This window comes from Colossoma macropomum, unplaced genomic scaffold (assembly GCF_904425465.1).
Source record: "Colossoma macropomum unplaced genomic scaffold, Colossoma_macropomum, whole genome shotgun sequence".
NCBI classification, from domain to species: domain Eukaryota; kingdom Metazoa; phylum Chordata; class Actinopteri; order Characiformes; family Serrasalmidae; genus Colossoma; species Colossoma macropomum.
In genome coordinates, this window is record NW_023494785.1 from 38,695,577 (window position 1) to 38,721,432 (window position 25,856).

At 39.6% G+C, this 25,856-nt stretch overlaps 1 protein-coding gene across 1 annotated transcript; it reads left to right on the forward strand.

Annotated features, from left to right (window-relative positions):
* The first annotated feature begins 7,499 nt into the window (after window positions 1–7,499).
* Window positions 7,500–25,616, forward strand: LOC118823805 (zinc finger protein 850-like). The gene is made up of 2 exons (XM_036593632.1): window positions 7,500–8,244; window positions 20,254–25,616. The coding sequence occupies exon 2, from the start codon at window positions 20,314–20,316 to the stop codon at window positions 24,055–24,057; it is 3,744 nt and encodes a 1,247-aa protein (XP_036449525.1). The 5' UTR covers window positions 7,500–8,244; window positions 20,254–20,313; the 3' UTR covers window positions 24,058–25,616.
* The last annotated feature ends 240 nt before the right edge of the window (window positions 25,617–25,856 follow it).

Consider the following 25,856-nt stretch of genomic DNA (forward strand, 5'->3'; position numbering starts at 1 on the left):
TTTAGCTTTAGACTGGGTTTTTCAGATAACTGCCTTACACATGTGCCTCACATTGGTCTAGCAGGTACAGTTGTATGCGAAGGTTTGGGCACCCCAGTCATATGACAAGCTTTATTGATTTTTTTCAAGTGACAGTAAGTTAACAGTCTTTATAGAGAACACACTTCTGATCCTTTTATTTACATGAGTATTGTTTATTTTGCCAAATTTATATATATATATATATGACAACACGATGATGATAACACAGTACAATGTAAACTAATAAAACACGACTCTTTTTTTTCCTGCATTATCTTTTCCCTTTACCCTAAAGACCCATCCATGTCTCTCTACTCCATTTAAAACAATATTATTAAAGTGTTAATAAACATACATACAAATAACAAACAACTAAACTAAAAACCTAAATGAATAGAAAATAGAATTGGCAGAACATACAGACTAACTTAAAAAAATATATACAATTAAATATATATACCCATATACATATAACCATATATATATCTCTGTTGTCGGAAGAAAACTTTGTCAAAATGGTAACTAGCATAATTACAGTAACATTAATACACCATTTCTAGCTCAGGCAATTTTTTTATTTTATTTTATAGTTACCCCAGAGGGGCCTGAGGCAGTCCAGCTTCAACCCTCAAACTATAGACCTGATGCCAGGGCAGTAGCTAGTGTTAAGTATTGCATAGAAATTGTATGATGGATTATAAGTCAGGGGTTTCTTCAATCAGATGGTTGTAAACCCTCAAAGTATGTTATAAAAGGTAACCAAGTATCAAAAACTAACATTGTGAGCCTCTTATAGTGAACTTACATATATTTGCCACTGTACAAATAACAGTATACAATGTAATGTTGTTTGGAGCAAGCCTGTGGATGACTCTAAGATAGAAAATAGAAAATATAATAAAAGAATAAAGTGTCTGGTATTAATAGCAACATTGGAGGCATTGCACAGAACAATTATTGCATTTGAAGGTGCAATAAAATAAAAGAATACATTTTTGCACTTAAGGGGGGTAAAATAAATAAACGAAACAGTCACAGTGTTTAAGAGTAGTATGATTGTTAGAAATGCCAAGATATTGGACTTTTTTCATTTATTTATTTATTTACTTTTTGCATATTGGCTTTTTTTCCAGGATCAACCCAAATACGGAACAGTTTTGTTCTAATGATTAGGGTTATGAGTAGTTTAAGCGTACATAATCACTGGGATAAACAGTCACTTGGGGATGTCAAGCCACCCGGGGGTCCAACAAGCATTTAGTTTGTCTTTGTTTCGTGACAAAAAACACAGCTCAGATACAGCGTGTCCATGGTTACCATGGTTCAGGGAGTCGCCTGGGGCTCCCTTGAGGTTGGAAAAGAACATAAAACAGCTTGAAAGGTATTCCCGTTAGAAATGTGCCATGACAGTGTCTGAAATGATGAATAGATTGGGGAGAAATCAGTTTTACACAATGTTCCATTTATCCCAGATGCAGTTCAACAGATATGTTTAGTGTCCAACATCGCTAACAAACACTAGAAGTTAATAGTCACGCCAAAACCTTTCAACCTACTCACACTGTATCCAGCTCTTTAAGATACTGTGTGACTTACTGTAATATATGTGTGTGTGTGTGTGGTGGGGGGGGGTGGGTGGGTGGGTGGGGGGGTGGGTGTATGTATGGTAAAATGGTAGCTTTACAGGAGAAGGAAAAAACCTACTTCACTTTTAATGTAAGTCAATGGAACCAGTCATTTTGGACGTTTCTTTTAGTCCATTTATCATGAAAGTTACGCAAAAACGACAAAAACGGAGATACGAGGTTTTCTTCCGACAGCAGCGATATATATACTTTGCATTAATCATTATACATACGCAGCAAGATGTATGTATAAATGTATTTCAAATAAGCTGGATATCAAATTGTAGGGCTGCATTTTCATAGAGTATCAATATCTACAACACTTGCTTTTGCCATGTTAAAGGTTCATTGGCTATTAATTATTATTAATTATTATTATTATTGGATGAATTCACTTCAAAAGATATTCCATGCAGTGCTTTAGCCAAGTGTTTTGGCTATTTTCATACATTTTCAAATGTATTTAATAAATACATTTGCATACATTTATTTTTTGTATGGTACATTTTTAGGTGTAATACTTCCCCATACATTTTACAATAAATGTACTTTAAAATATATTTGTTTAATATGGCAATATACTCTGAAATTCATTTTAGTGTTTGAGATGTATTTTGGCATGGATTGCAATGCATTTTACATGTATTTCAATTATGCAAAAATATATGTCCATATTTGTTTCCATATGGGACATTGTGTCCTAACTACATCAACAAGTCTTTGTAACCTTAAGACCTGGTTGCAAAGCATTTTTGCTGATGTATTTATGGAAGGTATTTGGGTCTGAATGGGCTTGGTGGTGTTTCTTAGCAACGTTAGGCTTGTAGCTCCTGTGTAGCTCCATTGTACCTCCATTAAACAAAACATCCCCCTAAAAAATATTTTTTTCAGTTTTACTATTATTTTGTCATTATCTGCATTGCATATAAAAACTCAGTTAGGTACAGGTTCACTGGCCATTTTAGATAGTAAATAATACACCGATCAGACATAACATTATGACCACCTCCTTGTTTCTACGCTCATTGTCCATTTTAGCAGCATCACTTACTGTATAGGTGCACTTTGTATTTGTACAGTTACAGACTGTAGTCCATCTGTTTCTCTGCATACTTGGTTAGCCCCCTTTTACTCAGTGTTCAGGACCCCCATGGACCCTCAGAGAGCAGGTACTATTTGTGTGGTGGATCATTCTCAGCACTGCAGTAACACTGATGTGGTGGTGGTGTGTTAGTGTGTGTTGTGCTGGTACAAGTGGATCAGACACAGCAGTGCTGTATTACCAGATCTGGACTCACAAAATAGGTCCACATCTGGTTATAATCGAATACTATCAATTAGAGTAAAATTCAACTCAAAGTCTGGTTAGAGTTGAGGTTTCATGATTAAATAGTTTCCTAAAAAATCTAATAAAATCTTTGCAAGGTCGAGATTTACACCTATACTAGAATCACACTAGATCACAAAGATCACACTAAGAAGTAAACATGCAGACAAGTGACAAACTAAAGAAAAAACCTGAATAAATGAGTCAACAGCCATATTTTATGGCATGTAAAAATGCTGAGCAGGCCAAGGACACGGATGGCAACATCAACATAGGAAAAAAAGCAGAAAATTACACGGAAGCCTCAACAAATGAATATTACATTTTTGTGTGGTCACTTTTTGCATCTTCCATTCTTTTGGGGGGACTGGTTTTCAGTTTTTTAAAGAAATCTGCAGAAACCATTTTTCCACACCTCCAAAGTTCAGTCTTAGAAGTTGGTTGCATTTTCTGCTTCTCACAATCCAAATAATCCCAAACACATTCAGTGATGTTGAGGTCTGGGGTGACCAGCAGCTTTTCCTTTTTCTTTTTTGTCTATTGACTTCTTGACAGCTATACATCCACTTGCATGTAGTCCATTCTCACAGTGGAAGGATGGACAGAAGCACCTGTGGGTTTTTTCAGATGTGAAACGCGAGTTGAGCTTCTCAAAGATGAAAGCTGATTACATGTTAGTGATTTTGGTGGTCTACCAGGTCTTGTGTAGTTGTTAGAAGTCCCATTTTTGTCCTGATCTCTTTTAACAACGTCAGTTTTGGAAACTCCTGTTTCTTCCTGGTTTTCTTTACCTAAGTGGATTATCTTATATCTAATCCTCTCAGAACTTTTGAAAAATGAATAACACTTCATTTTGAACTAAATAAATGGGTGGCCTCTGAATTTTGCAGTACACTCTAAATATACCAAAAAATAGTTTTCATCACATTTCCAGGATGTCAGTGCTAAAGACACCTTAAAGCACATAAATTAAATGAAATTGTTCCCACATTGTTGGCACCCATGAAGGAAGCATGGCTCCCCCACCTCCTATAGCCCAGTATAACCCCTGTATATGTACAGCTAATAATTAAGACAATTAGAAACAGGTGTTCAGTATTGTGGGGAGGCGGAGCATTGGGGGCCGCCACCAGCAAATCCCTCTTGACACACTGTGGTGACAGCTGCTGGCAGGTGATTCATGTCAACTGCCTCACTTGTGCACTTGGCAAAATTGGAAGCCCACTTTACGCTTACTGAGTTAACCCTCCTGTTGTGTTCGTTTCGGCTAACACTCATCATTTTATTCCATTATAAATCAACAATAATTCATATATTATCACCACATGTTGTGTTAGATCTTTTTATGGATTTCATCTCTTGTGAACATTATAAATTTTGAACTTGTCTTTGCTGTTTATGTCCTGCAGGCCTCATTTACTCATTTTTTTAGGGAAAAAAAAAACGATATACATATTATTTTGACTATAACGAATACTAAGATGAAACCTATTGTAGTGTTTGTCACAGAGTGCTTCACTGAAATGTTTACCAAAGTCACTTTTTTGAAACCAGTTCAGTTTTCTAAACTGTGGCACAAATTAACAACTTTTGTGTTCCCAGTCAAAACTGACCGGTATGATTTATTTATTGAAAACAAAAGCCCAAATGTACACAGGGAAAATTTAAGAGAAGTGCTTGAACCATACACTGTATGAACATATTTACAATTTTCTATTGTACTCTGAAAAGACAGTGCCATAATGTTATCCTTATGTTCCTCAGTTCTGTCCTCTCATGAGCATGTGGGGCAATATACTGTGGTCGTTGCATGTTCTTTGCATATATATACACCGAATCTGTGGCACACAAAGCTAGTGTTTTATCTCTTGGTGCACACAGTTGGCACCTCTTTCTTTTGACCCCTCTTTCTCTGGTTGCTGTGGATTGCTTGATATGTGCTTGAACTCTGTTTTATACAGTAATTGTAGTCTTATAGATTCATTTCCAATAACCGGTCATTTTGACCGGGAACACCATGGGTGTATACAAGTTCCATAAAACACACACATTTTTATAAAAATATTTCAGATTTATTTTAGGTGTTCAAATACCATGTGTGAACAAAGTCATGAAACCTCATGACAAACAGATGAAATTTACTACACTTTTTAAAGAGGAAACTTTATCGGTCAGATTTGACCGGGACACAACAGGAGGGTTAAGGGTTCTCTAGGGGATCCTTAAAATTATGGCTTAGCCAAAAACCCAACTGACACAATTTCCTTCTTACCCCAAATTTGGTCAAACAGCAAGGTTTGGTGTTTACAGTTAATTTATTTTGTTTTTCTGTAGAGCTATGAAATAACAAGTAGTGGAAGTTAGTGACATGGATCAATCATAAAACACTTGCCTGAAACTGCATCACGTTTTCACTAATCTAGTATACAGACTTTATTTTTACACACACACATTTTCTGAAGCCGCTTATCCTTCTGGGTCGTGGGGAGGTGCTGGATCCTATCCCATCGGTCATTGGGCGGAAGGCAAGATACACCCTGGACAGGTCGCCAGTCCATCTCAGGGTATTTTCAGACACTCAATGGATAAACATACAGATACAATTCAGGCTTGAATATAGCCAAGATTAACGTTTTTAACCATGCAACATCCAGTATTTTTTAGATAGGGTATCTGTTTTTAGATAGAATAATAATATGTCATACAGAGTCATCCCAGATAGCCAGAGTATAGCATGAGGTGAAGTTGTATGGCTATTGGTGACCTTCCCTGCTGTTCTCGCTCTGATTCAGTAGCACTGGGCCACCAAACATGTCTTAGCTTCTCAACAACATTTGTGTAAATTCATTTGTTTGGCTGAAACACCACTTTAAAAATTAATAAAATGTTCTAAGGACAAAAACTTGGTGCATCCATGAGTGCATGTACATGCAGTGACACGTTAAATCCTTCAGAATGTAGAAATGTTGATGTTGTTTCTTTAGTTGGTGACTGCAGAAGGAAGGTAGATAGCTGATGATACTGCAAGGAAGTAATGGAATTAAGTAAAAATTTCTCTTTCCCATAAGAGGTATCCATAGGACAAGATTAAACATTTTGTATGTAAAGCACCCACAACTTTGTAAGAAGTACCAAGCATTCAGACAAGTGCCTTGGAAAAGTACCAGGTCTATGCAGAAAGTTTCCAGAAAATTCCAGCAGAGGCTTTCAAGTGAACCTTTTTCCTTAAACAAAAAGTGATACATCTTTGAATGAATGATGGGCAAAACAGGTTATGACACATTAAAAGAGAGAGAGGGGATTACCTCTTCTCTGAAAACAATATAAAAAATGGAACTTTGTACATTGTACTCGCATTCACATTGGGGGGCGCTGGAGTCTACCCCAGCGACCTTTGTGCGTAAGGCAGAATACATCCTGGACAGGTTGCCAGTCCATTACAGGATGTCTGTCTTTGGACTGAGGAAATCGGAGGAAACCCACACAGACATGGAGAGAGCATGCAAACTGAACCCAGGCCCAGCGCTACTCACTGCGCCACCATTCTGCCCTCTCAGAATACAGCATAACATAACTAATAACATATTAAACTTATGTTTTAGGGCTTCCTTTTTTGTGGTTTTGTGCTGCCAGAAGCTTTTGTTATACTTGTAGTGGTAATTAAATATGGACCTATTTGCAGTCTACAAGTATTCTCTTGTGATGCAGTTTCTCATTAAAGGGGCATTCTGGACTAAAACTACCATTTAATATGTAATTTGTCATGTTATGTTATATCCTTAAGTGCAGAACTTGATCCCTCAGCCTCATCTGTTTGACACAACTCAGCACTCAGTAGCAGTAATGCCAGCGTTCTGCTGCCCAAAACCCATTTGCTGTAGAAAAAAGGAAACATACAGGTGAGTTTTCTTTGTTTTTTTAATGAAATACATCCTTCTACTTTCTAAAATTAAAGGAAAGTTCTGAGTAAGTGATTAGAAACTATTTTAACTTTTCATCTTTAGCTGTTGAGCTCCATTTACTCCCATTCATTGAGGACTCACTTGTGGGTGCCATCTGCTGTTTTGCAGTCCTGTTTTTGATATAACGGGAGAAACAGGAAGTGGACAGAGTCCTCTTAAACCGGCTCTGGTGTATGGTAGAGGCTAATAAATACAAACATAATAGCTACCTAGACGTTACCTGGTTTCTTCTGCATTAGCCAGCTAGCTAAAGAAAAAAATCCCAGCCTGCCCTCACAATGCTGCTCTAAAGTGCTTGTAGTTTTTCCCACCTTCAGGTTACATCATCAGAAGGTGGATTTCTTAGCGGGTATCTGCGCATGCTCAGTCAGTGAAGTTGCATTATATTGCGGCAACCCGCTACTGATCGGCGCTAAGAGACTCTGGGGGTGTGGCTATGCAAATTGACACACGCAAAGGCTCATGGTAGGCGCGTGTCTTCCTTCAAATAACTTATGTTGTTAAATGTTGGCTGTTGTAGCAAATCTAGTTGTTTCTAAGTGTTTGTTGTGTTGGTCTGTGTCAGGGAGGGGCATTATTGTGGTTTTATTATTATTTTATTTATTTATTTATTTATTTTTTGTCACCGTCAGCGAGAGGCCTGTCCCTGGTGGTGACCTCCCATGTGAAATGAGCCATCATTTTATTTATTTATTTTTTTAAAAAGTGGGCGTGTCGTTGAGCTGTTTCTCGCATCACGTTGGGTCTTTCTGTCTGCTGGTGTCATAATAAATGCGATGTGGGAAACCATGGCAAAGCAGCCTCTAATGAATATTTTCGTTGTCTGTCATCTACGTAGTAAATCACGTAAGAGCAGGTATGAGTGCCGCTGACCCTCCCTTTAAACAGGTTTCTCCTCCCTTGCCGCTGTCATAGGTAAACGGAGCGCGCTCAGTCTTTAGACTTCCAGGGCTATTCTGGCACGGACTAAGGATGTTTACAACACATGTAGCAGTGGATTTTTTTCCTTTCTTTTTGGCTGGAGTGCCCCTTTAACCTTACTTTCTCCTAAGCGGGTTCAGTCCGAGTGCTTTTATTTTGAAGACACAGACACCCCAGAGAGAAAACCCGCTAAAGATTCTGCTGCTGCTGCTGCTGCTGCTTACCCACCCACAGCACAGCGAGGAAGGACGAGGTAGCAGGCGGTGTGGTTGTGCTATCTGCTACTTCGCCTCCCGCTGACAATGTGCGGCGCTAAGCTGGAATTAGCAGCTGTTGGAGCAGCCTGGCTCGATAAGTCCGCGGTCTGGAGACTGTGGTGATGGTCCAGGTAAGCGTCGTTCACTTGCTCGTTTATTAGCCTGTTGTTTTCGGCTGGGCGAATGCTTAGCCGCGGTAAGCTAACCGAGCTAACCGCCTGCCTCTCGGGGTTCCTAGGCAGGGCAGCGAGGAGCGACGGAGCTCAGATTTGTGGCTGTCATTTGAGCTCATAAAACGAGCTTTGGTTGAGGAGAAATATAACATGCATTGGTTATTGAGTATTTTTCTCCACTGTGACACGAACAAGGGTCTGTACTGGAAAGCAGAGGCCTGCACCACTGGGCCGGGAGCCAGGTCCAGCACTCAGGATGTTTTCTTCTAACATAACCTGCCTTTTCTCACTATTTTTTCTTGTTAGCCAAATCTTGGGCCCTTTCAAGTTTATAATGAGTAACCCCAACGCGAGGCCGTTTGCTCTGGGGGAGCTGAAACCCCCTTTTTTTGACGAGAAAAAATTATGGCTGCGTCCAGAACCGCAAACTGCCACACTAAACAGTCTGTCAAAATACTATACCGCCAATACAAGTCCATTCATTAGTGTAGGAGGTGTGGTGTAGTTGTATGTGGTCTTGGACGCAGCTTATGTATTACATTGAAATGTTGAGGCACTAAATGGTCATAGAGGCATGACATTTGACAGCATGTGTCTGAAACAAAGGGGAAGGTTGGCAGATAAGATCCAGGAGTTTACTGAGATTCATTTTCAAAATATTATGTATAACATCCCCCAAAAGGCAAAATCACTGTTTGCTTGACAAATTATCATCAAAAATGAATATTTATTAGCTCTTCATAATGAGTTTTGAAAAAAATCATTTGCATCTAGAAGACTTTGCAAATTCCTATGCTTCAATTTTAGCCCGAGATGACCTGTATTTCTTGAAAAAGATGCTTACTATGTATAAAAGTCTCCCACTGTACCTCAAATTGGAAAATGCAGATACCAGCCTTTATATATACTAGAGCTGGGCTAAATGACAAAAATGTAATGTCGCAATATTTATTTATTTTTTCTGATAAGCTGGAACAGACAAAAGTAGGGCAACATTAAAAAATGTTATCAAAAATGATCAAAAACTACATTTCATACTGTCCTACACTAAATCCCTTTAAACAGGAGTAATTATGCACTTTTTATAATCAAACATGCAGCTTGAAAGTGTTTTTAAGTACTGATGATATTCAAAGTGTGCTCACAAAAGCACATTGAAGTGTAATTTATTATGATAACGACAAATATTGTCATATTGCCCAGGTCTAATATATACCTAGGCATATGCTACAAGTAAAATTTTCATGACTTTGGTTATTTCATGACTTAGTGTCCTTACTCAGTGGTAGACTTGAGCATTGCAGGTGTAAACAAACTGTTTGCATCATTGTATGCAAAAGTTTCAAATGGCAAGTCACGAAAATGTCATAGTCACAGAAGCATGAAATTTGGCAGGAAGTATTCTGAAACAAAGGGGGAAGTGAGAAAATAAGATCTAGGGGTTTACAGATCTTCATTTATTTGAGCCGGCCAAAGAGCAAATGAGCAACCCCAACAGGGGGCCATTATCAGCTTGGTGGTATGGCAGAAGATATAGGCTAACAGGACATAATAGTGGAAAAAAGGAAGCAGAAAACATCCTGAGTGCTGGACCTGGCTCCTGACCTACACGTTTGTTATTCGCTGGCTGATAGTTTTAAGCGATTCTGCTGTTGTCACCTCAAGTTGGGATTAAACACGTAAATCTATGCATACACTTTGTTTAAAAGTCTTTTTAGACAGGTAATGTGCAGTACACTGGATGACGTCACCTGGCATTGAGAAACCTTGAAGGCACTTGGAGTGAATAGTTGAAGTTGATATTGGGCATTTTTATTGTGTTTTATATGTATGTATACAATATCTCAAAGCCATGATTGAATACTACACTATCTTTCACTATTTACTACACTATCTTTCTTTCGTAAAGGCAGTGGTTGTATATAGAACTGGCACGATGAACCACTTTAGTGCACGAATCGTTCTTTGCATGGTTCAGTGGTTCTTCTCAACGATGGAAAGCCCATTGTATGTGGTTCTTGAAAGAATGTTCTACTGTTATTATGAGCTTTAGAACCTCTTTTGATATTACGGAACCTTTATTGCTGAAAGTGTACTTGCATTTACAGACAAATAACACTTGGAATGAATGGAAAAGGCTACATTTCAAAAGTTGCTATTATTATTATTATTAATAACAACAACAACAACAACAATAATAATAATAATAATGATAATAATAGAGCAGTGAGCACACCTGCCCGGAGCGGTGGGCAGCCCTTTCCACGGTGCCCGGGGAGCAGTTGGGGGTTAGGTGCCTTGCTCAAGGGCACTTCAGTCACATACTGTCGGCCCAGGGGATCGAACCAGCGACCTTCCAGTCACAAGGCTGGTTTCCTAACCTCCAGCCAATGACTGTCCCCGTGACTGATTTAGGGTCCATCATTAATAATGGATAAACCTGGACTCCTGGCTGCATCCAAAAAGCACATGCCACACTGTACTGTCTAAAACATGCTATAGTAATGAATGCAACAGTCTGGCTATTATACTTTAGGGATGCACCGATATGAAATTTGTAGGCTGATGCTGATATCTGACATTTTTATATGTAAATATCTGCTGATGTTGAAGTTGTGTTGGGGAAAAAGTGCACAGGTACTCTGGAACCAGGATTGGGAAGTATAAAAAAGGGAAATCTGGATGAATTAAATGTTAAAATTATTATTTCACATTAGTACGTCGTGCATACAATTACAAAAACAACTGTTTCTCTAAACAGTTATTCAACTGATTACTTTGTTTTAATTATTGGAATTATTTTAAAGAAAAAATGTGTTTACTACAGTGCAAAAATATCTTTGCCATTTGTTCTGCAGCTCGTTTCATGCACTACTGTCAAACTTGTGACATTAATAATTATTGACTAGCTAATTCTAAAAGTAATCACTAAGGACAGTGACTAACAAATAGAGAGCCAGTGAACAGAGATAAAGTGCAAATTTGGTTGAAACACTCACTTTAACTCTACGTTACTTCAACTAATATCGTCTTTTGCATCTGAGTGGTGACACCCAGTCTGGCGCTCTGACACAGTCATATGCAAAAATAAGTAACACATCCTCTACAGAAGACACACTTCTGCAAATTTTAATGTGTGGTTACTGGCTATTAGCTGAATTTAAATTATTGGAAGAAAAATAAAACCTAAAATATGGCCTGTTCAAAAGTTATGCCTTTTATTCTTTTTAGTATCCTGAACCATTAAACCACTCTAACTGGTTTTGTTTACAACTCAACAATTCAATTGAATTATGCAGGGATTATGAAAAATCAGTGGAATTTCCCCTAACCCTAAGCATAAGAATATAAACTGAGACATGGATTTATGTTTTTAAACAGCATTTTGTATGTAAATGAATCATAGTAAATAGCAAAACAGCTCTGAGGCACAGACCCTACAAGAAATCTGAAGGCATTCTGTGGTATCTGGCACCAGAACGTTAGAAGCAGATTCTTTTAAGCTCTAAAAGTTGCAAGGTAGATCCGCCGCAGATTGGGCTTGTGTTCCAGCACATCCCACAGATGCTTGGTAGGATTTAGTGATGAAACAGTTACTGGATTCCCTGTATACCACAGTAAAATTCCAGATGGTTAGTATTACTGTTTCACATTTTAATTATCATTAAAGCTGTGGTTGGTTACCACACTTTGAAAAACCTGCATTAAATACGATTCAGTGCAAAGGGAAACTCAATGAAAGATGGTCACCCTGTCTTCAGAACATGCAGAAAAAAAATCGCTGCAGAAGGTGGTAACTCTTCAAATCTTATGATTCACATGATGTTTTGATAGCTTGAATTACCTTTAATCAAAAAAGCCTACCAGCATTAAAACTATGAAGCTGAAGTCGACTTCTTATTCAAATTTTCCTGTTTTCATTATTATAAGTTCTTGCTGTCATAATGTTTCAGCAACCAGAATGTAATTTCTGCATCATCTAAGGTGGAACAGGAAAACTTGAACAAGAAGCTGACGAATAGGAAGCTGATTTTAGCCCTTGTATTAAATCTGCGAGGCTGATACTCTAAATGTCCTTATCAGAAAATGTTACCAGCATTAAAAGGATAACTAAGATATTTTGATAGCTTAAATTAGCTTATCAGTGGGGAAGCAGTAATATTAAGCTGAGTTTGTGCTGAATTAACATTTAAAAACACAATAAAATGTTTGAATGCTTTCGTGTTCGAACCTCTCATGGCTACATGGTGCCAGTTTCAGTTTTATTGCACACTTGAATCTGTTTATTCTATGTTAAGGTATTGGCTAAGTGATTTCAGTTTTTAACATTTTGAGCACATCTTAACAGCACTGCAACAATGCTGATTAACCGTGATAATTTTGGGCACTACAGTTGTGATATTAAATTTTAACACTGTTTATGTGTAGCAAGATTGAGATCTGAGGAATAAGGGTTTGTTCAACAGCCAAGGCAATACCTTCAACTCTGTCATGTTCCTTAAACCATCCCTAAACCATCACTGTGTCCCAATTCAGAGGATGCGTCCTTCAGAGGCTGTATTCGAAGGCCGTTTGCGTCACAGTGGCGCGACTAGGCCGTCCCATTTCAAAGGCTCCTTCATATGCACTGGGAAATGTGTTCTTTTCCAAAGGATCCAACAGGCGCATCCTTCGCCAGCCAAAATATCCCGAGGTTTATTGCGTGCCGGCAAGGATTCGAGAACATGGCGGTGTCAGCAGAGGAGCAAACAGCGGCTGAAGAGTACACTCTTAAATATAAGTGTTGCGTTTAAACTGAGGCGAATAGCTAATGACACAAATGTTAAAAAACAACCCAATCTCATCAGTAGCCGACGGTAAAGCATCTCCAGCTCCAATAAAAAAAAAAATAAATAAAATAAAATCAAAGTTTCGGACTCCATCTTTAAATGACTTTCAAAGAACTTGACAGGAGCAGCGTTTCGTGACGTAGCGGTCAGGGCGGGAACGGTTTCAGAGCCGTTCCAAAAAACATCAGTCGTCCCAAAGTCAAAACTGAGTGTCCAAAATATTAAACTTCTTTGTTTAGATTCAGTTTTGTCTTTAGAATTTTTGTGTTTCTATATTAAGGATTTCTGAAAATGACAGTTGTTGACGCATAGCAGTACACAGAACACGTGCGCACACATACGCATATACACAACACATATAAACACAGCTATAATCCATATATATTTTTGTTTGTAGTGTCTGAGAGTATGTCTGTCAAAGGCTCTGTAAATAAATCGGTTTTGTAATAAAAAAAGTCATGTTATTCTGTGCAAATCGGTATAAATTAGACCTTGTTCAGGTGTTCTTGAAATAACTCTTAAAATTATTATATAATAATTCTGAAATGTTGCTGCTCTTTCAGAATCAGTGTGCATTGTAATGAGGTTATAAATAGCTAGTAAACAATTATTACACATAGTTATTAACATTTAGCATTTGTTGTTGCCATTAGAACAAGCATAGAGCAAGGTTTCTGAAAGGATTAAGTGCTTGGGTGCTTTGAGATGTCGTTGGCAAATCGCTGTACACAACAAGCACTTGACTAGTCTCTACTATGATATATGAAAAGAATATATGTAAAAACCCCAACAAAGTTGAAAAGAAAAATACATAAATATGTTTCAGGCTGTAATTGTCCATTTTGCAAAAGTAATTGTGTGCTAATATTACATATTAGCCATTTTTTTCTTCCTTTATTTTAGTTGAGTGTTTAGTTGTTGTGACTGAAGCTTTGTTGCCCCTATATTACAAATGAAAATTGAACTGTACAATATCTGAAGTGTTATATGATAAAAAATATTAATATTTAATATATTTTCATTTGGATTTATTCATTTTCCAAAATGGTCATGATCCCAGTCCTGATTAAAATGATTAGATATCTTTAAACAGTGTAGGATAGTGTACTATATCTGACAGGTATAATGATGTATTTATGTCCTGTGAAATATAGCTTGAGATGCAAATAATTGTTGATTAGCGATCTCTCACATGGCTAGAGCTAAACATTTCATGTACAGTTCATCTTCCCTCTGGACAAGGTTGGTGACCCACCTGTCAGTAGAGCTTTAATCAGGCCTAAAACCTTGGTCCAAACCTGAACACAGCCTGAAAACTTTCTACCTGTGTCTGACCTGACGCGACCTCACCCACAGCACCAAGTTTTGACTCTGAACCCAACCTGAGCCTGACAAAATCCTGTCTGAAACTGACTGAACCAGCTCATTAATTAAAGTGCCAAATAAAACCTGATAGCGCCAGTTTAAAATTACTGTGTAGCAACATAATAGACATCTTTAAGTGATTCATTTTATTTATCTATGACTTAATGAAACAATGACCTGTCTCAAATTTAAATTTTAGTTTAATTTCTGCTGTAACAAATGTAAACTATTCTCACCTAGTAAGTTTTAAAGGAGATCTCAACTGATTAATTCAGTTGTTAATTTATAAACAAGTCATTCAGACATGGGAATGATTGCAGTAACACTTATGTGGTGGTGGTGGTGGTGGTGGTGTGTTAGTGTGTGTTGTGCTGGTATGAGTGGATCAGACACAGCAGTGCTGCTGGAGTTTTTAAACACTGTGTCCACTCACTGTCCACTCTATTAGACACTCCTACCTTGTCAGTCCACCTTGTAGATGTAAAGTCAGAGACGATAGCTCATCTGCTGCTGTACAGTTTGTGTTGGTCATCCTCTAGTCCTTCATCAGTGGTCACAGGACGCTGCCCACAGGACGCTGTTGGCTGGATATTTTTGGTTGGTGGACTATTCTCAGTCCAGCAGTGACACTGAGGTGTTTAAAAACTCCAGCAGCACTGCTGTGTCTGATCCACTCAGACCAGCACAACACACACTAACACACCACCACCACGTCAGTATTACTGCAGTGCTGAGAATGATCCACCACCCAAACAGTACCTGCTCTGTGAGGGTCCATGGGAGTCCTGACCACTGAAGAACAGGGTAAAAGGGGGCTAACAAAGTATGCAGAGAAACAGATGGACTACAGTCTGTAACTGTAGAACTACAAAGTGCACCTATATAGGAAGTGGAGCTGATAAAATGGACAACGAGTATAGAAACAAGGAGGTGGTCATAATGTTATGCCTGACCGGTGTATGTGCATGAACAGTAATTGTAGGTCAGAAAGCAGAGATAGAACTTAAAGTGCAAACTATAGTTACTATACTATAATAAATAATCTATAGTAAATAAGTTGTCTTTGAGTTATTTGCAGCTATTATTTCATAGTTTGTATTTAATTGGAAGTGGACAGCATGTTGGTAAACCAGACCAGGTGTGCAAATTACAATCACAGATGTTATATTCACAAAGTGTACAGTGCAGGTAGCTTAATGTTCATGTATACAGCTTACGGCTTGAATGTTGAAGTATAGTGATTTCCAGTTAACGTGCAATGTGGATATAGTCCCAAGAGTTCATGGAGCTCAGTGTATAGATGAGTAAACTGTGTGTTTATGTTTTGGTAGGTATTGTTGGTATGACCAGTTTAACAGCTTGTGGGTAAAACCTGTTCTTGGATCGGGTTGTTCTGGCTCTGATGTTCATGTACCCCTTTCTTAATGCAGAGGTTGAAACAGGGAGTGGCAGGAATGTGTGGGGTCGGAGGAGATGTTGATGGCTTTCCTCTGACATTGCATATTGTAGATATCCTGTGTGGGTGGAAAGGCAGCTGCGGTGATGTGCTGGGTTCACCACTCTTTGCAGGGTAACATTTTGCAGCAGTGGTGCTGCCATACCAGACTGTAAGGAAGCTTGTTAGGATGCTCTCTGCAGTGGACCTGTACCTGTAGACGATCCAGAGGAGCTGCTGTGGCAGGCTGACCCTCCTCAGCCTTCGGAGAAAGTTGAGGTGTTTTTGACAATGTGTGATGTGTTGAGTGACCAGGTGAGATCTGCGGCTGTGTGAACACCAAGGAACTTGAAACTGCTCACCTTTTCCACCACTATCCCATCAATGCTTATTGGTGCGTGCACTCTTTATTTATTTTTTTTTCCCCATCCTGAAATCAACTTTCAACTCTTTGCTTTTGCAAACGTTGAGGGAGAGGTTGTTGGTGTTGCACCACTCTGTAAGGAGCTTCACTTCCTCCCTATACCCCTAAACAGTCACTCATCGTTGATTGCATTGATTGTTATGGTGTTGGAGCTTTGCGATGCAGTCGTAGGGCGTAGATGAGAGGACGCAGCCTTGTGGGGATTTTGTACTGTGTGAGTGAAGGGGAGGTGTGGTCACCCATTCTAATAGATTGGTCTGCAGGTGAGGAAGGTTGGGAAGGTTTGGATGGGACGATGGTAGTAAAGGCAGAGCTGAAGTCAATAAACAGCATTTTCACATAGGTGTTCATTCTGTCCAGGTGGTTGAATCCGGTATGAATTGCCAGGGAGGCTGTGTCGTCAGTAGATCTGTTTGCACGGTAGGCAAACTAATGAGGGTCCAAAGTGCTAAGAGACTGCTCTTTATAGGAGCTAAGATCAGTCTCTTGAAGCACTATGGGCATGAGAGGAACGAGGCAGTAGTCATTGATGCATGAGATGATGGATTTCTTTGGCACTGGGATGATGGTTGTGGCTTTAAAGCAGGCAGGAACAGTAGACTATGCCAGGGAAATGACGAAGATTTCCGGGAAAGTGGCAGCCAGCTGGTTGGCACATGTTTTCAGGAACTGACCTAGAATGCCATCTGGACCCGCTGCTTTCCAAGTTGAGACCCTCATCAGTGCACACCTCACCTCATCTGTAGCCAGCATGAGTGCTGGCTCCTCTGTGGAGGGGGGCAGGGCAGTCGTGGTTAGCTGAGCCTGGGCAGTGGTCTCAAAGCAAGTGTTCAGTTCAGCAGAAAGGGAGGTGTCTGTGGTTGCTGAGTTACCGACTTTGCACTTATAGTCAGGGATTGCTTGGATCCCTCGTCACATGTGTCAGGTATCCAAATCTGTGTTGAAATAGGCTGCAATTTTTGCACTGTACTTGAGTTTTGCTGCCCCAGGTTGTGTCTGGCAGCTTTTAGGTTCTTTGTTAGAGGCAATCATCTTCACGCTTCTTGACGAATCCAGTGACAGATGTTGCATATTCACTTACATCAATCAGAGAGTCATTGTTACAGTCAGTACGCTGAAAGCAGTCCTGTAACATGGACGCTGCCTCTTCAGGCCAAACAACACAAACTGTTCTCACCGCTGCTTTAACCCGATTCCACAGCTGTCGGTATGTGGGCTTCATTAGTAGAGAGATGTGGTCACTCTTACCGAATGGAAGCCGGGGGTTGGTGATGTAAGCCTCCTTCACTTTCGTGTAGGAATGATCCTGTGTGTTTTCCCCTTATGTCGGCCAGGAGATGTGCTGATGGAACTTTGAGAATACTGTTCTAAAATCAGTCTGAATGAAATTCCCCACGATGATGAGTGCAGCTTCTGGATGATGAGACAGCTGCCTGCTAACGGCATTAGCTAGGATAGTTGCGACAGCTAAGCATCTCTTTGTCAAGGGATGTAAACATCTACAACAATAACTGCCGTAAATTCACAAGGAAGGCAATAGGATCTGCATCTTACCATCATGAACTCCAAATCAGGAGAGCCGAAGTGTTCAACAACAGCTGAGTTGGTGCACCATCGGTCGTTCACAAATGTACACAGTACACCGCCCTTTGTTGTGAGCGATTCAGCCACGCAGTTTGTGCGGAGCGGTATTAGCCCCTGTAACATGATGGCTGAATCTGATAAGGCTGCTAAGAAGCCAAGTTTCAGTTAAAATAAAAAGACAACAGTTACTGGTTTGGTGATCTGTTGTGAGCTTGAGTCTCAGTTTGTCCAGTTTGCTTGTTTTTAAGTGATTGTACATTTGCTTGTAGTCAGCTGGGAAGTGGCATTCTAGTTAGCTTCGCTAGCCTTGCCTGGACACCTGCTCGCCTATTCCTCTACTGATTACATTTGCAAGCCCATCGTTGGCCTCTTCTGGCCTGAGGCAAGGCTGCAGTTGACTTTAGGCCTCTGGGGTGAACAATGGGAAGCGTGAGATAAATAGTAGGCTGAATGTTAAGTCCTTTCTGATGTCATTTTATTTGCTGGTCAGAGATGAGGTTACACATTATGGACAAACTACAAGCCCATTTCCAAAAAAGTTGGGACACTGTGCAAAGTGTAAATAAAAACAAAATGAAATGATGTGTAAATCATTTAAACACTATATTTTATTGAATATAGTACAAAGACAACATATCAAATGTGGAAACTGAGATGTTATTGTTTATTGAAAAATATTTGTTTTGAATTTGATCTCAACAACACATTTCAAAATCTGGTGGTTACTTGGCAACAGGTCAGTAACATGATTGGGTATGAAAAAGAGCATCCCAGATTTTCATCGTCTACAGTACATAATATCATTAAAAGTTTCAGAGAATCTGGAAAAAATCTCAGTATGCAAGGGACAAGACCAAAAACCAGTATTTGCTGGCTGTGATCTTTGGGCCCTCAGATGGCACTGTATTAAAAACAGGTCTGCTTGCAGTCCAGACCTGTCACCATTGAAAACATTTGGCGCATTATGAAATGAAAAATATGACAAAGGTGACCCCAAATTGTTGAGCAGCTGAAATCCTACGTTAAGCAAGAACGGGAAAACACATCATTCTCAAAACTACAGCAATTGGTCTCCTCAGTTCCCAAACTCTTACAGAGTGTTGTTAAAAGAAGAGGTGATGAAACACAGTGGTAAACATGCCCCCATCCCAACTTTTTCAGCACCTGTTGTTGGCATCAAATTCAATATGGGCATATATTTTTCCAAAAACAATAAAAATATACATTTCTCAGTTTCAACATTTGATATGTTGTCTTTGTAGTATTGTCATTTAAATATAGGGTTCACATGATTTGCATATCATTGCATTCTGTTTCTAATTATATTCTGCATAGCGTCCCAACTTTTTTGGAAATGGGGTTGTATATGAAATATTACACAAATAACAGGCAATAAAAAGCTGTGCATAAGTGGAAGAGGTAGCCCAGTTGCTGCCATCTCCAGCACCACTGGAAGAACTCTCAACTGCGTGTAACACAAGTTTTAACAGAAGGTGTTTTTGTTATCTGTATACAGTTGTGTGATTGTATATGGGCTGATATACTTTTTATGCAGGAAAAGTCCAGTTGGATCTCTCAGTCATACTGGAGGCACATTTTAGTGAAAAGCGTAAATGGAATCTAGAAATATGAAACACGTTTCACTAAAATGCGTCTCCACTGTGACCAGATGAGATCCGATTGGACTTTTCCTGCTTAAAAAGAACAAGTTGTTTCCATTTTACAGTTGTTTACTTTTTTCCCATTGCAGTAAGAGTCGACAAGCTCCACTTAGACACTTTTATTGGCCTGGAGGGCATGAATGCACTTGCTTTAGAGATAACTCCAACCTCATGTATCCTCCATGTTTAGTTTTCTTGTTATACATTGTTTTCTTATTAAGCCAGTTTAGGACATTTGGTAATTTCATTCAGAAACAACAATATATTTTCTTTTAGCTTTATTTTGGTATGTAGAGAATGATTGATATATACTTGCCAGTATAAACATTTCACCTTCCCCATTATCTGAGAGTACTTTTCTGAATCACAGTTTAGGCTAAGGTTGCAGACCTCTTCAGTTGTGGTGAGAATTCTGGATGTTAAGTCCAATAAGTATTAGATTTGATATCATAATGGTTGTGATAGGAGAGTAATTAGTAGGCTAGATCAATCCTTCACAGCCAAATATCCTAGCTTTTAAATCTAATTACGCATTTACTCAGTAAGCAGTCAGAGCTAATAATAATAAAACAATATTAAGGGACTTTGCTTTTGGAATGAAAAACAGGACGTGATTTATGTTTTGCTTAATTGCCTCGCTGATTGACTTTCTTCACTGTTCTTTTGTAGGACGTCTACAAGAATGGTGGCAACTGAGTAATCAACACTGGCTTGCACGGGCATCACAAAATGCTTGGACTTCAGGAAACAAAATCTGCTGGAACTCCTCCCAGTAAAACATACAGCTGTGTGGCATGCTCTGCCACTTTTAATGGTTTATCATCTCTCTTGGTACATCAGGCTTCTCATGCCAGTGAAATCTCTGACCAGAAAGCAGCCACGTTGCCTACATGCAGTCACTGCGGCGGCTTGTTTGCAAGTCCAGAACTTCTTCAAAAGCATCACTGCATGGTATTACCCCCTCCTGTCACTCAAGATGTGTACGTGTGTGATTGTGGAGAAGAGTTTCATGAACTTGGTGCCATCCAGGAGCATAAAAAGATACATGAAATTAAAACACATGTGAAGCCACAATCGGACAAGACAAGTAATGAAACGTCTGAAAGTAATGAAGAATCCGAACGTGTCGAACCTTCAGAACTTGCTCAGATAGACTGCCACTCTCCCCCAGTTGAAGTTCCCTCTAATGAGAACTTGCCTTCTCATTGCACTGATGAGTCACTTCATCAGAACACACAGACCGCTTCAGAGGAGTGCTTGTCTACTTCAGATTCTCCTTCTGTTCATAATGCCGTATCACAGGTACATCATGATGAAGGGTCAGAGCCATCTGACTTAACCTCCCCTCTGGCACACACAGAAGCACAAAACCAGTCCTTAGAGAATAAAGTTGAAAATGTAACATCTGAGAATACATGTCTTTCTGACAGTGAGGAAACACCAAATGAAAATCAAGAATCAAGTAATAAAAAATCGCTGCTTAAAATGCTTGCATCTGCCTACATGAATTGTAGGCAGCCAGCTCAGAAGCAATCGGAGCAAGGCAAGAGGACCCTACCCCCAAGGAAAGTTTCACCAAGGGCACCAGTGCAGGCTCCAGCAGTAATGTCAGCATCAAGCTCTGGGTATTTCATTAACCAGTTAATACAAAAGGTCACTAAATATGGTCCCGAAAGAGTGGGTTTCAGACAATCAAGCAACACGCTTAATGTCAAGCCTGTCAAGAAAAAAAAAAAAAGAATTGTATCTACGACCAAGACGCTATACCCTGTGGTTGCACTTGAGACCTGTCAAAAGCTTGTTAGAGACAACATTGAGGGGAGGCATCAGTGCGGTCTCTGCCGGAGAGTTTTTCAAGATGTGGACAGCTTGATAATGCATCATGCCTTGCACAAGAAAGAAAGAGTCAAATTTTGCCGCCGTTGCCGACAGTATGTGATAAGTGTCATTTCCGTTCCACATAACCACATCTGTGCTAGCTCTAATGTTGGATTTTCCAGACATTTTACATTGCTAACGTCAAACAGTCCTACAACGCAGCACTCTCGGAAGTTATTCCATTGTACAAAGTGCAATCGGAGCTATACACGGAGGCACAGACTTAACAAACACAATTGTCAATGGCTAGCCTCTCTTAAACGCTCTGCCCCTGGAGCCCAAAAAGGTGAGAAGTTCAGCAATTTTGGGGAAGGGTCTAATGCAGAAAAACAAGTCATGTCAGTACAGCAGGATTCATCATGCCAGGTAACTGTTGGTGTGAACACAGGGGGCCTTAAACTGGTAAAGACTGAGGAGCACAGCACTGATTCTCCATTGGAGGGAAAATATCAGACAGGGTTATCAACAAAACGTCCCCCTCTCAATTCTGGAGTTCACATAGGATCAGCTAAGAGTTTTCCACCATTTCGTCCAAACGTTTCTAAATTCAGTTCAGTACAATCAAGAGAACATGTTAATTCAGTTGAGTCTACAGCTGCCCAAGATGAAATGAGGCCAGGAAGTGACACTGAAACAGGTGAATCGTTAGGAGGGAGCCAGTGGACTGTGCCTTTGGATGATGCTGAAATAGATGTGATGGACGTTGATGAAGAAAAACATGATTTGATGGTGGCACCCAAGGACAGCTCTGATGAGGTTGTTGTCTTAGAACCCACCATAAAGTGTCCAACCAGTTCAATACTGTCATGTAAAGATTTTCAGGTGCACATTTCTGCTAGTGGTGTAAAACGTTTTTCGTGTAATAGATGTCAGAGAAGCTATTCCCGACGTTTCACTGTGAGGCAGCACCTTAAGATTTGTGGAGCAAGAAAATTAATGGAGCAACATTCTTTTGGAAAGGCTAATATGATTGCGTTAAAGAAAAAGTTTCCATGTCCCAATTGTGGTGCATCATTTACCCGCAAAGACAATATGAACATGCACCGAAAGAGGTGTCAGTCAATGAGAAGTGCAAGCACTCTGGAGGTGAATAAGTTGTCTGAGAAGAAAAACCAAGCCTCCCAGGAAAACATGTTTGTGTTGCCCCCAGTTTCTAAGAACCAAGTAAGACAAGAGAGCAGTAACAATAATTCTGGAAGTGGAAACTGGGGGATTATGTCATTACCATCTGTGCTTCCCAGAAAAGTGACTTGTGAGTGCGGTGCTGCTTTCACTTGCCCCAGGCTTCTGTTTGAGCATCTGCAAATGCATGCGATGGAGTCCTACATTTGTTCCCATTGTGGTGAGAATTTGCAGTCATGGGCTGAGTTTGAAGCACACCAAAAATTCCATGCACAAACTTCGGTGCAGAAAAGTGAGCAGAAAGTGTCGCAACCACAGCAACCTCAGCTTCAGCAGGTGCCACGTTTTCAGTCGACAGTGCAAAATCAGAAAAACCAGTCACGTTTAAATCACAGACCTCTCACAGAACCATGTGTTTGCCACAGATGTAAAAAGGTCTTCAGAAGACGGAAATCTTTGCTGAGACACCTGAGGTTGAGTTGCAGAGGAGATATTGCAGGTCAAAACAAGCACTCTTGTTCTCGCTGTGGTATGACGTTCCAAAGTCCATTAGCCCATAAGGTTCACGTTCAGGGCAACACTTGTACACCTTCTTTCAAGCCTATCCGCTGCCCAGTGTGTGTCCGTTGGTTCAGTTGCGTGGATGGACTCAAAAGACACTTGGTCTCGCACAGCCAACAAAAGGTTTTGACGTGCCAGATCTGTGAGCATAAGTGCTCAAGCCACGAAGATCTTGAGGAGCATAAAAGGAGGGTCCATGGCACAAAGGAAGCTGCTGAGTCACCTACTATTCAGTCTGCACATGTTTCACAAAGCAACCCATCAAATGCCTTTCAGTGCCAGATATGTCAACGCAGTTACTCAAAACTCCAGTCCCTGAAGGATCATCTAAGGAAAGTCCATCGACCGCAAGGTCTAAACCCAGGCAGCGTTGGTGTTTTAGAGCCCAAAGCTGGTGGACTTCAGTCATCAGTAGGGACTGTGCAGCAAGGCCAGTCCAAGCAGTTTCAGTGTCACATTTGTTCACGTACCTACCCAGATATTCAGTCCTTGAAAAATCACAAGAGGAGGGTTCATCGCATTCTAGGAAGTGGAATTCAGCCATCAAAAGGAACTCTACAGCAAAGCCATTCTAATCCGTTTCAGTGTCACATCTGTTCACGGAGCTACCCTGACTTGAGGTCCTTGAGGAACCATAGAAGGCGAGTCCACCGCATTCTAGGTGGTCTTGAGATGTTCAAGGGAATCGTTCATCAAACCCAGGGCAACCCATATAGGTGTCAAATTTGCCAGCGGAGTTATCCAGATGTAAGGTCGTTAAAGAACCACAGAAGGAGGGTGCACCGTATTTTAGGGGATGTGCCAGAGTCTGCAAAAGTGACTGCTACAGATGTGGAACAGTCAGACGTTAAGTCAGAGCCTCTTGATGTTACTTTATCTCCAAGTACGGCTCCTGAGACTGCAGTACAATAAGTGAGCAACGAAGATCATTTCAGCACAATGCTGAATTGACTCGGACTTAGATTGAAGGAACAGAGATAAATTTGAATCTCAGTTCAGTGCGAGGGGAATCCCACTGAATTTATAGTTTCTGCATAATTAAATTAAGATCTGATGTGAAATGCACCATTCTGGAGAAAATTACAAAGTCACAGTTGTTCATAGCAGTGGTTAAATGAACTAGGTGTCTGATTTTAATGTCTCTAATAACTACTTCACAGGAAACTATTACATGAAATGGTTACCTGTGCATTATCTGATATGAGATTTTATGGTGGCTTTGTGATAAGACTGTAAGCTAAAACTTATTTTTTAAAAATCATTTGTGGCAGAGAGGTACAGAAAGTTAAAGAGCAAAATGGAACAAGTATTAGAAAACCTTAGCTTCATAAAATTACCACTACTTTAGGGCTGCATTGTATAAGATTTTTATTTATAAAATTGAAAGAAGTAGCATTACTGACTTAGAAGAATATGTTTTCAGTGCACTTCTAGAAGGGTCTGATTTAGTGGGAGTCTTTGGGACCACCTGCTATGTCATTACATATTGACGTCACCTGCACAGTTTTAAAAAGAAGGTCGGCTTGATGTTTAGGTCTCAAATGCAAAATCAACATCATACTAATGAAGATAGGATAACAGTGGATAATTTACTCACATCCTCGGAAGACACGTCCTTCACAGAGTTTTGAGCGAGTTCTCTTTGAATGCTCTTTCAACATGCTCACAAATATTAGATACATCTGCTCGTTGGGTTCCAAAACACAGCCAATGTTAGTTCTTTTGCACATTGTGTGCAATTACACATTTCCGTCAGAGAGGTCTCCAAATCCCCTAAACTTACATTGTGTAGCTTCAACATTGCTATATTTTAGAACAAAACAGATGATATCATTTTGGATAGTCACTAAAGTGGCTGTATGTGCGTCGTCAGCATCACAACCCCAGTGCTTATCACCGAAATTCAAAATCGATAAGTTTCTCTGCACTTACAATTATTCTGAATAGTCGTATTTATATCTCATTGATTTATTACGCAGAAATCTTTAAGAAGCAGTGGAATTCTTCTTGATGTGCTAAGACTGTGTATAGTGGGATTATGTGTATGTGCACTTAACTTTTTCTTTAAGTTGGAAAGTAGTAAAGTTATAGATGCAAAATAGTTAACATGTAAATATGACAGACGGATAGAAAACTCTTTTCTGTACTCGTTTCATTGGTAGTTCCAGGTGTTTACCTTGTCTTGAAATGTAAATATATCTCCTGTCTCTATCTTTCTTTCTCTCTGTCTCTCTTTCTCTCTCTCTATCCCTTTCTCTCTCACTCTCACACACCTGACAAACATCTGAAAATAAATTGTTGGCAAATGCATGCACAGCTTTTTTATAAAAAAAAAAAAAAACAGATTGCATTGTAGATAAAGGTTTTGTTTGTAACTTCGGTGCGTTGTCTGTACTGGACACAGTTTTAATGGAAACGTTTTGAAGCGTTAGTTCCTCAATACTGTATCAATAAATACTGTGGTGTTCTTCCTTTCTTTTTGTTTTATTAAGCATTGAAATGTTTAGTTACATACATGCTTAGTGAGTACCGCAAGTTGCTCAGTAATTCAGGCTACACCTAATGCACTTTTAAAAAACTTGGCTTTGTAAATTATATATTTGTAAGCACTCTGCGTGATGCTACAGTGCTGTGAAAAAGTATTTGCCTCTCATCTGATTTCTTCAGTTTTTGCTAATTTGTCATATTTAAATGTTTCAGATCATCCTAAT